The 18,118-nt window shown below is 41.7% G+C and overlaps 1 protein-coding gene across 1 annotated transcript; it reads right to left on the reverse strand.

The window, feature by feature from the left end:
* Positions 1–1,740: 1,740 nt before the first annotated feature.
* LOC144141497 (uncharacterized) lies at positions 1,741–17,237 on the reverse strand. Its single transcript, XM_077673050.1, has 10 exons — positions 17,082–17,237; positions 16,241–16,287; positions 13,376–13,414; positions 12,963–12,998; positions 12,009–12,105; positions 11,185–11,318; positions 9,273–9,320; positions 6,556–6,591; positions 5,966–6,131; positions 1,741–1,899 (listed from the first exon to the last, which is right to left on the reverse strand). Exons 1-10 carry the CDS (start codon positions 17,143–17,145, stop codon positions 1,880–1,882), a joined length of 687 nt encoding a protein of 228 aa, XP_077529176.1. The 5' UTR covers positions 17,146–17,237; the 3' UTR covers positions 1,741–1,879.
* Positions 17,238–18,118: the final 881 nt, after the last annotated feature.

The following is an 18,118-nucleotide window of genomic DNA, read 5'->3' on the forward strand; positions in this document are numbered from 1 at the left end:
CCTATATCCATGGTGTGAGCCACAAGCTCAAGAAAATAGTAAGGTGATCGGGTGTAGACCTTGTTTTCTCTGCTCCCGACAAATTCAGCAGCCTTTGTCCCAAAGTAAATAGCGATTGCCCAGCGGTGAACAGGTGCACGAAGAAACATGCAAGCCCTTCGTTCAGTGCCGGCAAGAAGTTATCTATGAGATACCATTGTCATGTAAAAGGTCGTACGTGGGTCAAACGACCGGCTGCCTAAATGATCGGCTTCGAGAGCACGCCTGCGATGTAAAAAATGCAAAAAAAGCAAAAGATGCAACAGGAAGCACGCTCGCTGCACACATTGTGAACTGCTCAGGTTGCTCGCCTTCGTTTGAACAGTGCCACGTGGTGGCCAGGGATAAGGACAAACTACGGCGGGAGACCAGAGAAGCATGGGAAATGTACAACCGTAAGCAGGATTGCATCAGCACACCTTCCGTCGCCCTTACTGGGAAGGAAATCGAATTTCTTGATAGCTAGGAGAGATTGTGTGGAAGCTGCGATATAAATTTTGCTGGTTGCTGCAAGTATAGCAGTAGTACAGATCACTGCACCATAGCGGATATTTTAGTCTTCGTATTTTTGTATTTTTTGTTTTTTTTTTGTATTTGTCATTCCTATATTTGTATATCACGTGTTTTCTGTCTTTTCCTATTTGTGGCCTGTACGCGACAATAAACTTCAGTTGTCAGTCAGCGCCGTGTTTGTGTGATCTTCCTATCGTCTCTCGTTCCTGCGCTGTTTGTGACTCAGTTATTCTACGCATTTGTCCCTGTTGATGCAGCTGTTTTTTTTTTAATTTCTTGCAAGCGTTGAAGTTTTTAAATTATTTATGCGCCAGTACAATTCTTGAACATTTCTAATCCTTGACTTTCTTCACCGTCATTAGCACAGAGCGTAGGCATTACGTAAGGAGTGTCATCCCTTCGTATGACGAAACGCCTTTTGTACCTTCTCCATTCACATAGTTTGAGCAATTATCAATGACACATGAATAACTCAGAAGGCTAACATCAGCGCGGTGTTCGCAAAACAGGTTGCCTTATTTCATAACCCTCTCTTTCCCTCAAACATTCTGCAGAGCCCCTGTATGTGTACATCTCAAATTTAGAAAGTCACGCCCCAAAAGGAACCGTGGCTTTTTAAGAAGTCTTGCGCGTGCGCACACCGCAAAATTACTCTGACCGGCTTTCGCAAGAAAAGCTACAGTTGCTGAAAATAATTTCTGCCTATCAAATCACCTTGAGTGTTTAGCCATTTCTCACAAGAGATCAGCATTTTGACGTGAATGTAAGGAAGGAAGGAAGGAATGTAAATCAGCACGAAGCCCTCTTTCTGGCCCTTTGGACGTGAAGCAAAAAGGCGCAAAGCATGCATGAGAACCAGCGCGAAAAATACAAGAGTATAGGCGACCACACACGCAACACTGAACATAGTGATATTTTCTTGTGTTTTTGTGCTGTTTCCTTAAGACACGCACCAACTGGCCAAACTGCGATCCGAGCAACACAGCGTTCGCTGATTCACAGAAAAGATTCTCGCAGTAAACCTACCTGTTTTTAGTTGTATTGAAGATGTAAGGTGAAGTTTCAGCGCCCGGATGACAACCTTTCTGTGTCATATTTATTTGGATCAATAAGTCTTATGTAATCAGGTCCAGGTAATGTTTTGCGGTTCCAAATTTTCAAAAAGCTTGCTATGGGAGAAATGCGGTATTTTTGGACCTCATAACTTGTGTGAAGAAGGTATACGCACAGTGAAGCAAACAAAATTTACCCTCTTGCACTCAGTTTATTTTGAATCCTCCTTCAAAGGTAGCACAAAAAGTGCCTTTATTTTTTGTCTTCGTGCTGGTTAGCCACTCATAATGCGACCTGGGTAAAAACAAGAGATTTTGTAAGTGTCATGCGTACAGAATTTTTTAGTTCACAAAAAGGTCCTCAATGCTACAAAGACATTGCACTTGAAAAATGACACTCCCATAAAACTTCCGACATTATCAGAAAACGACATGTGAAGGCACTGTGCAGGCATAAGAGGATGCGAGCTGATAAGCACCAGTGCTCACACCGAGCACATGCAGGACCTAATGCTTATTCCAACGCATCGCGTGTAAAATCATCCCTAGCAGCGCTGGTTTGCAGATCCGCACAGCGACGTGCTCAGGCTTTCTCCGGCTCCACAAATATGAAAACCGGTCTACAGCAGTTTCAAAACCACTTGAAGTGGCTAATGGAGGCACGCGTTCTTGAAGGAGAGCCGGCGATGCCGGAAAATTAAGGGCAGGCTGCGCCGACAACAGACGTCCCCTGGTTGAGCATCTGTAGCCGCATTAGCGGGCATAAATTGGAAATTCAGGGAAAACTAATAAATCATGTGAGCTCCGCAGAAGCTGCTGAAAAAAGTTTGAAGCTACATTTTCTGATGGCGTTACGTACAGGCAGATACGTCCTTATAATGATCCAATAGTTCCTGATTGACTTTTGAAATGAAAGCTCACCCCCATCAAAGCTGCTCTGGCCTAAATTCTGTGGCAAGTAATGTTTTCATTGTTTAGAAATAATTTATTTTTTGAGACTTTCTGTCCACTCTAATCATTATATTATTTGCTGCAGAAAAGCCCACCAAATGGCATGAACAGAGATACCCTAAATCGTCATTTAGGCAACTGCCTGCCAGGAAGAGAGGAAATTCTCACTCCGAGATCTTACATTGCCATTGTCGCTTACGACCATACAGGTCGCGTGACACAATTGCGCCGCTGATCACCAACTTTCTCCGCTGTTTTTTGTGCATACGTGGATGCCGACCATACATAGGCCTAATCGTCTCAGGTTCGTCGGCATGTACTTTGGACTGTATTTTACGACCTTGGTGAGCATGACTACGCGAATATTTTTACCGACATCAATATCAACAAATTTAATCACCCGTGACACTAACACATCGTGCTTCGTAATGTTTGAGCTTAAATTCGTGCGTTCAAAATATCCCCGGAAAACGTTGTACTATAGTTTCAAATTGACTTTGCTTACGTCTGTGGAATTCGGTTTTAGGAAACACACTTGAGAAACTCTGCGTATACCGTTTCACCATTAATGATTCCTAGTGTCAAAAATCCTATTGCCGAAAATTCCATGGGGCCACGGTACCTGTGCCAATATAAGTCGTCCAACTGTATGGTTTTCATAGCAGTACACTAGGGGTAAAGATAGCTGTCTTTACTCTGCTTTGTTTGTTTACTACTCAGTTTTAATTCAAGGAACACCAAAAAGTAATAGCATTGGGAACTGTTAGCAATCCGTACCCTTTTTAATAGAACGATCGCTTTCACTACTCCTTCAATTCCTTCGCAGAGTAAAGTCTTACAGCTTAAGAATGTTGGATTACGACCATGTGGCATGCTTCTTAAAGGTAGGTGAAAAAAACACCCGTGTGTCCACAATCCCACGCGTTTTAAATGTCCCCAGGTGGTGAAAATTATTCCGCAGCTTTCCATTACGTCGCGCCACAGAGCCCAGGTGTAATGTTTGCTCATTGAAATGCCGAATTTTAAAACAGAGCTTAATGTGGGTTTAGAGCAAACGTGCATGGCGGCGTTTGGTTCGTCTTAAGCCCCATCACGTATCTACGCTAAACAATTTTGGTGCGAGCGTTTTTAATGCTTCTTTCAACTCCAAGAATGCCACCGGGATCTTTTGGCTGGCAGCGGTGCCCCAAAAATTACATTTACAAAGAAACTTTTCTTTGCCAGACGCTACCCACCATGCGGGAGATAATATTGTAGATTCATGACCGGGAACCTTAGCGTCCAATCATGTTACCCTCGTCCAAATACCTCACTGCGAGCCGACATATGCTATTTTTTCTCGTCATGGCTTCTTGCTTTCATGTTTCCGCAAGTGTTGTGAATACCTGACTGCCACTGTGTTTTTTTTTTGTTGCCCTTTCGTATGCACATACAATTTCCACAGCTCTCTAGAGCTTTCCCGCATGCTCTCCGTTTTACCTCCTCCTCAAGTTCTTATTTGCATAATTCACCTTCGTTTCAAAAGCTATCTGCGGGGAACCAGCACACCACGCTTGATATTTCCACTTTGCTGCCCACGTGCCGGCGACTTGCGCCGCCATTACCACCACGAGCGGTGGTTGTGAGGGGGCCTTCAACATACAAAAACCTTTGCAAAGCTGTTAAACCGACCTGTAACTGACATATCAATGGCGGGATAGTAAGTAGGTGCAATAATAGACACCTCGCTCCTCCCAGTCCAAAAAGATGACAAGAAAAGTTTCTGTAGTTTGTCGTATTTTCGCATTTCGTACTGTCGTCTTGTCGTATTCTTGTCATGTCGTGATTGTGGTGCTCTGTCGTGTGTGGTATTCCTATCCTGATTTTGAGAGAGAGAGAGAGAGAGAGAGAGAGAGGGAGAGAGAGAGAGAGAGAATACATTTATTGAGCGCCTAAATTGGGAGTGGTTCCTTATTCACTGGAGCCCATATGATGTCATGGCCGCCTGCGCCCGGTCGACCAGCGCTAGCTGGGTCGCGAGTGAGGAGCTGGACATCAAAATCTCCCATTGCTCTCCAAAAGAGGGGGTGGGGGGATGGAGGAGGGGCGGATATTCTGAGCTGAAGTCGCACTCCCCAATTATGTGGCGGAGTGATCCTGGTTTTTTACAAAATTTGCATTCGGCCGAGTACTGTTCCGGGAACATGAGGTGTAGCCTTGTTGGGTGGGGGAAGGATCCAGATTGAATGAGGCGAAAGACTGTCTGCTGCTCCTTAAGCGGGATTCACACGACGGAGAAACCCTCTCACGGAGGCGGACGGATATGTGACGTCAACACCACGTGACCGGATTTTCCCTCTTGGTGGCGCATCCACACGTGCGGAGCTGCCCGGAGTGACTAGCAGACGACAGCGCGGAGAAAGCGAGGGCGAGGCTCGCTTCCTCCGCGCGAGCCTCGCCCTGTGTGCCAAAAACTGGTTCCATTCCCTACGGAGGGCCGCCGCCGCCGAGCGAAAACATGCGGTGGCATTTTCTTTCCCGGAGCATCCGCGGGCGATCCCCACCGAGGGGCGGAGCCTAAAACCGGTCACGTGAGCGGCTCCCGCGGGCCAAAAAGAGAGGGGTTCTCCGTCGTGTGAATCCCGCTTTAGAGAGGCTAGGATGAGGTGGAGGGAGTGTCTGTCTTTCTAGGCGGTAGTGCTGCGTGACTTCTCTGAAAGTGATAAGCGGGCAGTACTCCACGCCTTCCTCCGTGGCCTGGGGTGCGAGTGCGTCCCGTCGTGCCGACTTCCTGTCTTGTCGTGATCCTGATGTTTCATTAGCAGTTGGACATGGTTTGAATATTATTGCCCGTTGGAAGAGCACCGTAAATGGCAGGTCTGTTGTGCCTACCAAAATTTTTGTCGTTAAGAAAATTGACCGTGTCGTTACGACAGAAATGTGTGTCCTAACGACGAATGACTTTGTCGTAACAACAGGACTTCTGTTGTCACAATAATGTTTTTGTCGTACGACAGAAATTTTTGTTAGGTTTTTCCAGTACTGATGTTTTCATGTAGACTGGGTTCCCAATGAGCTCGGATTAGGTGCGCACGAAAAATGCGTGTTAGCTCATCTGAACGTGAGATTGAGCACTTCTCTATTTCTTTGTCCACCAACCTCACTAATGGGCGCATGGGAGGTCTCATCACTCATACAGGTTAACCACTAGTCTTACAAATTCTTCGGTAATCGTATCCACAAAAAAAATTTGCGTGTGCGATACCGTTTACGAAATTTGTGATTTTGGAAACCGAAAGAAGGCAGGAATGCCATACACCACAGTAAATTTTATATAACATTCAAGCTCACTTCCACAGTCGTGCGGGTTGTTCAAAGCGCTCCGAAAGATTTGAGGGGTAACACCGGAAAAACCCGTGTCTGAAACTTACATTGAGGAAATGTATATCCCTTGAGAGCGGCGGTGAAGGTCGCGAGTGGAATCCTCAGCTGAACATCGACCGAAGCTTGGATATCACTAAGTCCTGCGGACAGGTCACACAGTATTCCTCGGAGGACGTTGTCAAGCTGGTCTGCCGGAAGCTGGTCCAGAATGCACTGAATAGAATTTGAACGGAGCCTTTATTAGACATTTTTGCGGTCAATGCTTGAAGTAAAAGGAATAACGTTTGCACGCATCGGTGGATTGCTGCTGGTAGAAGTATATAATTGCGTTTTATTTGCAATTACCTTGACATCAGTGTCCACCGAAGGTACAATAAAATACACTTAGCTACCCTCGCGCCCTTTTTTGTGTGGTTGTGCCATCCTAGCTGAACCAGCACCGAGGTGGCAAACAGCTACGGTTGTTTTTTTATGTTTTGAAACTTCAATATTGTTTTCCACATTCTCAAAGTCTTAAAAATTATTTTATTCACTTTAAAGCTCTACCGAAGCATTGAGGAGAGTTGGGCATTGCTCAAAGCAAGGGGTAAACTTTGTAAAACAAAGATTCGCACAAAACATTGTTAAGATCACTTACGTAGATTGTTGTTACCAAGGAGTCGACGTCATTTGTCTAAAAAAAGAGAAAAAAGTTAAGAGCAAGAAACGCTTCCAGTTTTATATTATATACAGTTTAAAAAGCATCTGCTGTGGTTTCTAACACTGTTGTTATGTTCAGCTAATTATATATTTATTTATTTCACTATTTATATAATGAAATAGTTGTTTATTTACCTCATTTCTATAATTTTTTCTTTACGTATTTAAAATATCATAGGGGCCAAAGATGTTAAGGAGTAGTGCGGGCTTTAAAATACACCTTAACGAACAAGAAAACAGGGAAACGCAATATCGGCTGCTTATTCACTGTTACCTACATAACCTTAAAAAAGAAACTCAGAAACATGAGAAAAAGACATTCCTTTACTAAAAATGACAATTACGCAGTTTTTGTAACCCAAAATGAATGGGTGGACGTTAAATAACCGATAGTGTTGCAGTATAAATGTACCATAATATTGGGAATGGTTAAGAGCATACTTGACATTCGAATGATACGCTCCAGCTGCTGGTGTAGGCATGCCCCTACATATTTTTCAATGCCAGAGTGGAGGGAGCCGAAAATGCTACAGACTATCTCTCATCAAATAGCGCCAAGAGTAAGCCATTTTCTTGCCTGAAGGTGTCTGTGGAGCTTCCTTAATTTTTTTTATATCCTATCCACTACGACATCATATTTCGCGATTACTTTACACGATCAAGGCTGAACAAAACAAACGCTTAAGAGTGTGGAGCATGCCCACTGCATCGAAAAAGTTTAGCTTTGACTGAAGTATTTTTAGTTTTCTTTTCCGTCTTCTCTCACCCATGTCGTGCGCGGTGCGGCGCCTCGAAAATGCAATCGTGTTACGCTACTGAGGTTTACTAAATTTTAACGCAGAATTCTGCTTCTGTTTGTCTATCAAGCTCCCTGTATAGGTGTTGCTGACTTTTGCGTTTCATAACTTCGTTAAGATTGCCTGTTCTAAATATTTCATTATTATTCGCGGCATCAAAATCTCTTCACATTCTTCGAATGCAACAGCATCATGGGCGCCAATGTCGACCGTAAGCAGAACTATGTGCTTTAAAAATTCTTCGTCTATCTTGTTTCAGATAGCATGGTATACAAAAATGCTTGCCAGAACTTTTGCAAAATTGGTGCGCACCATTCAATAGTTCACGCCTTTTACTAGCATGCTGTGAAGTGCTGTAAAAACCCACTGCACTCTGGAACTCGGTTTACCGACTCCTCTAGATGAAATAAATACCAATTTCATGACGTATAAGGCATTTAAGCATTTCGCCTGGAATACTTGGGAAACACCTGTTCTCTTTCCAACTAGTTTGAGTAATCCCTCATTTGCGCATGGTCTAAAAAATCTGTACTACCCCAACTTGTCCACAAAGTACGGATCAACACTTTAGTAGGGATTTTAAAATAATACGGAATAAAAGGTTTAAGATAAAGGAAATTACCTTAACTTAGCTTTTTTCTCTCTCCTACATGATAGCTCTATAAAAGAAAAAATAATGAGTCTTCAGAATGAAACTCTTCGCAAATGTTTCATCTGGAGAATTTTTCGGAATACCCATGTGTTTATAACGAATTTCATAATTAACGAACGCGAGTTCACAATTTATACAAACATAAAAACTCATCGGCGTGAAGTATTTCATTTTCAATTCAAGGAAGGTAACTGTTGCAGTAACTAAGGGATGTCCTAAAACCAAGCGTACACTCTTTTTCTTATGGGATCCCTAGACGTCATCACGGCTTTACTGGTCCGTGCCCGTTGTTACGGTAACAAAAATGGGAAGGCGGTCTTAAAACACCTCTTTTCCAAGAAGCGCTTATCCCGGCATGTTTGTTAGTTGTATTTACGTGTTTTTCTTGAGGTCGAGTATGCCATCAATTTTTGACAAACCGAGCTACTCCCTCGAAACAAAACACCACCGGCCACAGGATAAAATGATGCAGTATTATTATTTCGACCGAGAATAGCAGTGCCAGAAAGGGAGTGATTAGTAATAAATCGAGGACGAACGCCAGTGGAACTAACTGAAGATGAAACGTTTCCCAGTCAAGAGATAAAACTCAATTTCCGTGGTTAAAACAATGATGAGAAAGGGGAAAGAAACATTTGATTCGAAAAACAAAAACCACGAGCTACATATACTCAAGATAGCGTAGTAAGCAAGTTGTCTTAAAATACGGTTCCACTTTAAGATTTCTATTACTTAAAGCAGCTTTAAGATGGCTATGCTGCATTTGAAACGCTCGACTCCAAATGTATAACGTCGTAAGAACATGACTATCCACATAAGCTAATAGAGGCGGGGTTATCCAAACAGTCTTGGCGGGGTTTCCACATGCAATATATTTTGCCTAATTCCATAAATACCAATGACAGAGATTGGTCAGCGGCATCGTTAAAAGTGCAAACTTAGAGAAATGGGTAATATGAAAGTCGAAGTGATAGCTAAAGGTGCGCACAAACAAAACATGGTTACAGCGCCTGTAATAGTCCCCACGAGCCAGAACTACTAAACGTAAAAGGAAGAACAAGATGGACTGTGTTCATTTGAACACGTGGTTTAAATAAAACGAAGATAAAATGGACGAAAAAAATAACTATGTTGTCTGCGGGTATATTTGCCCTAGGATTACCTTAGTAGATTTTGCATGTAAATATACAAAACTTTGGAACTTACGGTTGTCGGAGATCCAGCAGTGCACACCTGTGCGACGTCACCTGCACACTGAAAACAAAAATGCCGCCCCAATGCATCAATCTACGCCACAAGAGCAGCTCTTAACGTGTCTAAAATTTCTTTCCATAAGAGTCATATACCTTCTGTTAACGAATCACCACCCACAAAAGAAAATCCACATGCTATGCTGCTGGGCCGTCAAAAAGAAAAAAAACTTACTTTCGTTGCCCTTGCAAGGCGTTATCAACAGCTAATACGCTGTGATTTACTTAGGCGTGGCTATTTTTACACAGGAAATTGAATTTGCTGAAGGCGTTATGAGGCATTAGGATAATTGTTAATAGGAGGCTGCTAGACGCACTAAAAACCTTACTGCAAGTTTCAATCAAGTATACGCAGACAATTTCGACGCAGTTTTCTGTGGAGCAGCTAGCATATAAAAATACGCAACACTTCTTCACAATCTTCCCAAAAATATATCAAATCGTTACCCTGATTTTCACCGTCTTCTGCGCGCTATTTTGTATCGTTTTCTTGAAAAAATTTTCCCCAGAAATCTCCGCCATTGCGAGAGAAAGGTACGTGGCTAAAGGCTTGTCTAGCGGAAAAATTTAGAGACCAAACGTTCGATATGTTAGTGTTAACGGGACTGCTGTATTACAGCCCCACATGCAAGTAGCTTCTGTCTGCAAGAATTTTCTGTTTTTGTTACTCACGCCGGTGACAAGCTTTTACACATTAATCATGCCTTTCCTGCACCAAAAAATCGCTGGCGCTCAAATCTACCGTAGAAGTGTAAAATATATCCAATACGTGCATATTGTGGTATCGGTATTACATTCGTCATACATGTACCTGTAGTTTTAGCGGGGCTTGCCTGTGCAACATTCTGTCCTACGAATAGCGATAGAACGCAAGATTCGAAAGACGCGTGAGTCATGTAATGGCCCAATATCGCATAAGCTAACTTTTCAAAGCAGTCTTAGGTAAGTGTGTTTTTATTTGAAGATGGCAGGTTATATTCTTTCTGCCCTATTTCTTGCCTTAATAAAGAATTAACACAAAGTTAGCTTTTCATTGCTGCTCTTATCGTAAGAGGTGCCGCTTCGAGCTGTCCGCAATTATTGCGGTAGAAATGACAATGCAAGATATTTCTACAATAAATGTCTCTTATCTAAAGAATTGTTTTGTGACACTATGGCTAAATGCTAAATACAGAGCTCACATTAAAAAGGGTAATTCATTCTTTTCTAACTGCAAGCAAAAAACACTGCCAGCGCCCTTATAAAGTACGACATGCTCGTCTGTTTCAAACTCGCCGGTCCAAGCACGCCGCTTTAAAGCACTGACGTGGAAAGAAAATCGATTGGATGTTCTATTCTAGGTACAATTTGACTTGGTTTTAACGTGTGTGCTCATCATGGATGTCTGATGTACATGTTTATACCACTTTTTCTGAGCCCGTACTAGCCATACAAAAAATAGTTTACCGCTGCGTGCTATATTGTAACTTTGCTCATTAGCCAGTGAAACACCAACCAAAAACAAATAGTTGTGACGACTCGGCGCTTGGGAAGATATCATTCGTACATTGCAACCTTACTTTATTACCTCTATCATTTCAAAACATTAATTTCTGATAAAGATAAGGTCTGGTAGCGAATCTAATTGGCGGTTCAGCCATTTTACCACTTTAATAATAAGGTTGGAGTAAAATGCAGCTGGAGTGAAGTAAGGCTGAATTCTAGCTTTTCTGTTACCCCTGCTAACTTCAGCTAAAAGATTTTTAGAAAGGGAGCAAAAAAATTCTTATAAACGGTGGTTTACCACCCACGTTCATATATCTTGGCCAAAACTATTCAACCGGAATTATGAAACCCTCCCAGTAGGCTTCTGGTGCCCTGCAACCTACCGAGCCAATGTTGGCAAGTGGCGGAAACACGAGTTGGATGGGCCCCTGGCAGGTGTCACTTTGGTCGAAAAAGTTGATGCAGGTATTTGAGTCGCAGAGGGCCAGGGTTCCGATGGGACCAAGGTTAAGGGAGGCTGGAAGAAATAATTGTTGGCCGTGCTCAAATAAAACGCGCTAAAATTCGGTGCTGATGCGTGTTCTGAGAACCATGCAAGGCTTTGTCTTTTGCTTTAAGATTACACCCGTTGTGAAACCAGCAAGGCCTGAAGTGGGCAATGACCCGACTTCAAAACATAATATGCGCCGATAAAAACTGGGCAGTTTTTAGTGCAAGCATACCAAAATTTGATTGGTGGTACTACCATTCGGGGGATAATTGAAGAGTGCTAGTTGATTTTTAGTAAATGTACACAGTGCATATTCGGAAAGAACGCTGTATCAAACTAAAAAACTAGCCACGAGAGGTATACTACAGTGTTCTTATAACAGGCTAACCATAAATGCTGCATATGGGGTTACAAGCACTTTGTAAATACCTTTTGTGATGTCGAAAATTAAACAGCTGTCTCTTGGGCTATTTCTGTGCATGAAATAATCCAGACAGTAGAATGCTGTTTGGAATCAAGAATCTTAAAATTGTGGGGACAGACGTGGTTCTGAATTTCCGGACAGGTGTTAATTCTTCGCGACCACAGTTACCAGCCTAGTTTACGCAATACATTTTGTTTTAGCAAAACCGTTTGTACAATTAAGCCTTGCAGTGCCTAATACCCAGACTAATTTACCAATAATAATAATTATTAGCATAAGTGCTTAGGACTTACTGCTGAGGAATCGGTTGGCAACTAACTGGATGAGAGGCCCCAACGCCGTGACAACGCCATCTGGAGAGCCGTAGTAGAAGACGCCCGTAAGAAGGCACTGGAGAGAAGGAATACGAGTAGTATTTGAGTACATATAGTGGTGGACTTGTATCTAATTGAGAAATATCCAACAACACGGGATTCTTCTAAAATATTTTCGGTGCGAAATTTTAAACACTACACATTTTCAGTTTGGTGACGGAAAAGATTTTTTAGACACAGCTGAAAGTTGAATTTTGACATATGCCTTTTGTCTGCATAAAACACGCATTCATATGACAAATTCATTGTATTCAAATGATACAGTTATGTACCTGCTACAAACGAGTTGTGTGCTTCACCTGGGGGTTGCATTATGAGGCTCAACCTACAGGATTTATCTCTGTGAGAGAAATGATTCCAGTTCCTCCAGATTTTTTTTGGAGATGAAGTTATGCCAAATATAACCAAACAGAGAATATTTATTCTCTGCTAAAATGCAAAACTCAGTGATGACGTTCCCAGAATGCCGCATGTAACGGCCGATCAATTATAAATGATGCTTATAAAAGCTTCCCTGTTACCAATTGTATTGCAAAAAGCATCTAGGGTGGCTTTGACAGATTGTGCAGATACACTGACGAGGGTAGGAAAGGTTATTACTTGAGGCGTGTATAATATTATACGATGCTATTGCGAAATTAACAGGTTCTGATTTACCTGACCTAAATGAGTAATGCACAGAAACCGGCTTCACAAGAAGAGGTTTACCTATTGACGCAGGGTAGCTACTTTTGTAGCAGACGTTCACGCTTTAGAGGTTTCTTTCATTATGTATACTGAGTGCCGATCAAGCTCGCCAGTATAAGGAGTGGCAAATACTCCCCACAAAATTGCGTAGCACTCCTTCTTTGCCTCAAAAAGAAAAATACTCACCCTCAAGAGCTTGACGAGACCATTGACAAGCCCGACCTGAAAGCATGAATTGTACAAGAATTATATGTAACACCTAACACAAACAGCACACGTATACTTTTGCACCAACTGTACGATCGCGAAATGGCTTTGCATGATTGGTTTACCCTTGTGTAACCATTACCAAAAATACGTATGGCCATGAAAAATTTTTAAATTGATTTTTTTCGTGTGTCTCCTAAGCAATTGGCTGCAATGGTGATACTATTATGCGGGGAATGGGTGCAATGTCGATAAAAACGATCATGTGCATCTATATCCTATACGAGACTTTTGCGAAAATATACGACACAAAAGTAGCATGGGAGACATTTGTTAAATAAATTCCCAGTCAGTTCCCTCACAAAAAATGAAGAAATGCAAAAAGAACACACCCCGCCTGACGTGCAGTAGTCCAGAGAAGATCCGAGGCACTGCATAAAAAAATCAGTATTGAAGAACAATTTTCAATGTACTATACACTTATGTCACACCACGCTCTTTTGCGTAGACATTTGTTGTAGGACTAGCGATATATGCACTGCAATTGTGAAGAAACGGCTGTGCAAGTGTTTAAGACTGAAAAATACTAAGCGTTTTTCAACCAACCACAGACAGAATTGCCACAAACTTTCTTGTAGCTAATCTGCTCAGTTCTTGACCTGCTGAGCAATTTTCTTTCATTTGAACCCACGTGGATTTTATTAGGATCCTACATAGGCACAGCAGAATAAAGGAAGAAGCGAACAGAAAGCTGTCTGACTTTACCATGTCTCGTTACGAAGTACATAAATCACTAACAAGGAAACACAAGGATCCAGCTTCGCGGTGTCTAGAAATCCTTGCATGATTATATAGCATTAGAGCCAGGCATATTTACCTAAATGACAGGAGCGAAATAGGGAGACTAGGACGTCTAAGTTCCAGCAATATCTGTGCTACGCATACTGTGCTAAAGTGTATATTTGAATGCGTGCTGTTGACAATGATCATTCTTGCTGAACTTCGCGATGTCATGGTGATTGGGTGATTAGGTCAACGAGCAATGACGAGTCTAGCAGTAGTTCCGAAAGATTTGAACATCGACTCCCGTGACTCTTCAGTGGGAATCCCCCAACCGTAATCGGAATTGAAGCGGTATTCAGACAGGCACTGTTTCAAAAATGCCGCCCAGCTCCTCTAGGTAGCATACACCACCGACTTGGGTTGCCTAATATAAGAAGATTATATTTGAATGAATGCTTTTATTTTCATGTACGCAAGCCGGAACATGTGCGGCTTGTCCTACAAAATTAGGCCGGCCAGAAACATTGTTTTCGGAAGTGTGACTTGGCCTTGGCCGGGTAGGATAAAAGCACACAGGGTGGTCATCATTCGGCAGTGCTACCGTTAAAAATAAAACCTCACTTATAATATAGTGGGATATGCCCTCTTAACAACCTAAAATATACATGTGATTGTTGCAAAGTCGAGATCAAAATTATTATAACTCATGCAGAACTCAGGGACTTCTTATATACAACAGCTAGAATGAATTCTTCTCACATGCTCAATGAAGACCCAAGAAGAAATGGGAACTTCTCAGTGGCATAACTTGTGCGGGGGTACTCTATGATCCGTTTATGAGGTTGTCATCTAGGATAGATATTATTACAATTATAATGGGTGCCGAGTTTTAGAGCACTGTTGTGCCGGTCGGAATAGGAAACGTCTCCGCGCCATAAGAAAACAGATTATATATAATTTCAAATGACTGCTGTCATGTAAAGAGCGCAAGGCTGATTCCGTAGAGCCATGTAGGGAAATAACGAATAATCCTCTAAATATTCTCATACGACACTAGGATGTTTTTTCTTGTATGAGTTGTTTTGCCTCGGGCACGTTTAAAATAGTTGTCACGTGAAAGAAGGACAATGTCGTACAGCCAATATCTTACTCTGCTCCTAATAAAAATTCTAATTTTGAGAACACACATACAACAAAAGATGGCCTATTTCGCACGCGCGTGTGTGCCTTTTCCAACTATCCAATAATGGAAGTGCTGCTGCGATTTTGAGCCACTCACAACCTCAATAGTTTGTCTCTCAGGAGGAAGTGTTCATTAGTAAAGGGCTTTATTTTTTCTTGTAAAAACACCGCGTTGGTTTTGTTAGAGAAATTGTCAGACAATTTCCCTAGTACCATTACTGGCTGCCGTCACTGAGTGGCTAAAGCGTTGTGCTGCTGAGCCCGAACCCCCTGGTTAAATTCCCGGGCGCGGCGGCCACTATTCTGGTACAGTCAAAACGCAAAAATGTCCGTGCGCTTGAAATTTGGGCGCAGGTAATGTTCCCCAGAGGGTTAAAATTATTGCGCAGCCTTCCGCTACGCGCATATCATAGCCCGAGTAGCGTCGGCGCGTTAAACACCATTATCGATCAAATTAATAAATTCTTAACACCATTAGGCGCTAGGTCAAAGTGATTACTAAATTGGTGTAATTTGTTCGAGCGAACACAAGGTTGGTGTGGTCTTCATTCACAAAGGCGTAGCTTTGAGTGTACACCAAAACTAACTCACGTATGTATGTGTGTATTATCAAAAACGTCGCTAACACACTTTATTGCCTCTCTGCAGACCAGCCATTGTTGTTTTTATTGCAGTAATAATGCGTAATATACATCATCATCTTATGACCTTCTTAATTATGTTTGTATGATTTGTTTTACCCGGCCCATTGGCCTGGTTTACGCAATTGCACATTCATCTGTATATTGCCAGCATGGTATAAAGTTCGTTTGGTTTGAATCTTTTACGGGAATGCTCCGACTAAAGTTCACTTCGGCAAAAACTGCGGATTGGATAGCCAGATTTCGTCACTCTTGAGCAGCAAAGGTTTTGCTTTGCTAAACACCATTTACCACGGCAAATATATGGGACAGATTTTTCAGACAGGCTCGAAAAACTCATAATTTCATGTTCTAAGAATACTTGCTTCAGAGGTAGCCTACTTGGGAAAAGTTTTCTGAAAACCCCTTTAAGCGCAATTTTTATCAGATTTAAAGCAATGTCAACCAGGATGCACTATTCCAAGTATTATCGGCTGGCAGTTTTTTGCACTACTCCAAAAACGTAATGAGACATTTTTGTTTGAGAACGCATATTGCATTGTGTAATCTCCACAACCCATTATGTGCGAAATATTTCACATTAAATTTCTGGGTAGTCAATTTTACAGAACTGATTTTGAAAAATATCTTTATATTTGCCGCAGAACTTACCGTTCCGATGTTCAACACATTGTTTACCGTAACAGTTGCGCAGTTAGCTAAAAGAAAAGAGAATACGTGGAATGAAGGTAATTATAAATAAGTGTTTCATACTTTTACTAACCCCGTGTAATAAGGCTATATTTTAAGGATTGCGCTATAGAAATTTGTCAATAAGTTTGAACTTTCGGATCGTCTTACGCAAATCATGTTTACTTTCTTGCAATTGCCGACGTCTTAGTGTGAGCAATGCAAAGATTTGTTTCTGCAACGAATTTTTAATGTACATATAATGAAGCATCTTCTCTGTACTGCTGGTATGGTTCATTATTTCTTCGTAAGTTTATGAAAATCTTATAAACTTATGCCTCAAAACAACCAACTGCCTCAAAAGTGCAACAGCGCACTGAAATGATGTATTAAACAGTTGTTTCAACAGTTCAGTAAAGAAGAGTACATCAAAATATAACATATGACAATGGCTTACCAATAAAAAAAACCCTGCTAGTAGCAAAAATATTCCGAGGAAATATTTATGGGCTGTTACCACACTGGTGAAAAAAAATTCATTACAACATCATTCCTGGCGTATCAATTTACAACTAGAAAAAACGTTTCCTACTTCAGTAATACCAGGAACTAATATCTTGCTTTCCTTTATGTTCACACCAAGAACATAAAATTTTGAAGGGATGTTTGTTTAAAGGGTATTTATTGATCTGCAAACATACGTGATTTGGTGGAAGGAATACATATCGCTTCGAGAAAGTCAGGACAAAGTTAATTTTTTAATTGAACAAATAAAGTACGCGGGTTAATATGGACAAAGGGACTATAGTGCAAGGTTACTTACATGCCATAGCTCCAGAACACATCAGGACCAAGACAAACACTCCGATTCCGTAGCTGGATGCCATGACTGCTGCTTCACACGGTTCGCTTGAAAGGGTGAAAGTAGTGTGAAGATTGGTAGAAATTCTGCTTATATTGTGTAGAGCCTGGCCACACGTGGGTACAAAATCACTGATGTATCAAAAAAGGCAACTTCCAGGTTATGAAATACTCATTTTGACGTGGTTATTTCAGAAGTACCACGTCCGATTTCAAATATTATCTTATTGTGTTGTTGCTTGGGCTGAACTGCGCTCAATGGCAAACTTACGAGGAACTTTTTTGCACGCACAAATCACTCCCCAGATTAGGGCGCTGAACTTCGTAATTGGAAGGCGTGCTTTCCAGCGCCTCAATTTTCTAGGTGATTTTTATTCATGGGAACCTTTTTTTGTGCGTTCTACATGTACCGTAGTTGGATGCGACGTCAAAGAAAATGAGTATCCGGCCACGAGCCAAGCCTCGATGGAGAAATAATTGTTCATAAGTACCATTTTTTTGTTTCCGGTCAGCACGTGGCAGGAGGTTACAACTTGTATAAAAAAAACCGCTTATCACTGGCGGCGCTATTTCCTCTTTTGAAGGCCATGCTTTCGAAGCACATGCACTTCATAAAGTTTAGAGACTGAATAACTCGGAATGAGTTTTTTCCTGGTACCAAGATACTCTCGTTTGATCGGGGCGGTTGCGTGGTCACTTGAGGTCATCAGAAAAGCCTCATGAATCCTTCTTCCTAAATTTCAATTTTCGTAACTTATTCTTTCTGTCTCCAAACGTGGGAGATTTCGACCGTAAGACAAAAAGGAAACTACCATCAGGCCGCGAGCGAAGCACTTTCGCACATAAAGATGCTGAAAATGAGCACCCTATTTTAGTTTCATGCATGCATGTGTAAGGCAGCAATACATTGTAGAAACCAAAAAAAGATCAATAAAACTAAATAAATAAATAAAATAAGTGTCTAGCACTCGTAAACTTCGCGCTTTTCAGCGCAAGCCA

Source organism: Haemaphysalis longicornis, unplaced genomic scaffold (genome assembly GCF_048455015.1).
Source record: "Haemaphysalis longicornis isolate Haplotype H1 unplaced genomic scaffold, Haemaphysalis longicornis Haplotype H1 scaffold_6, whole genome shotgun sequence".
Classification (NCBI taxonomy): Eukaryota; Metazoa; Arthropoda; class Arachnida; order Ixodida; family Ixodidae; genus Haemaphysalis; species Haemaphysalis longicornis.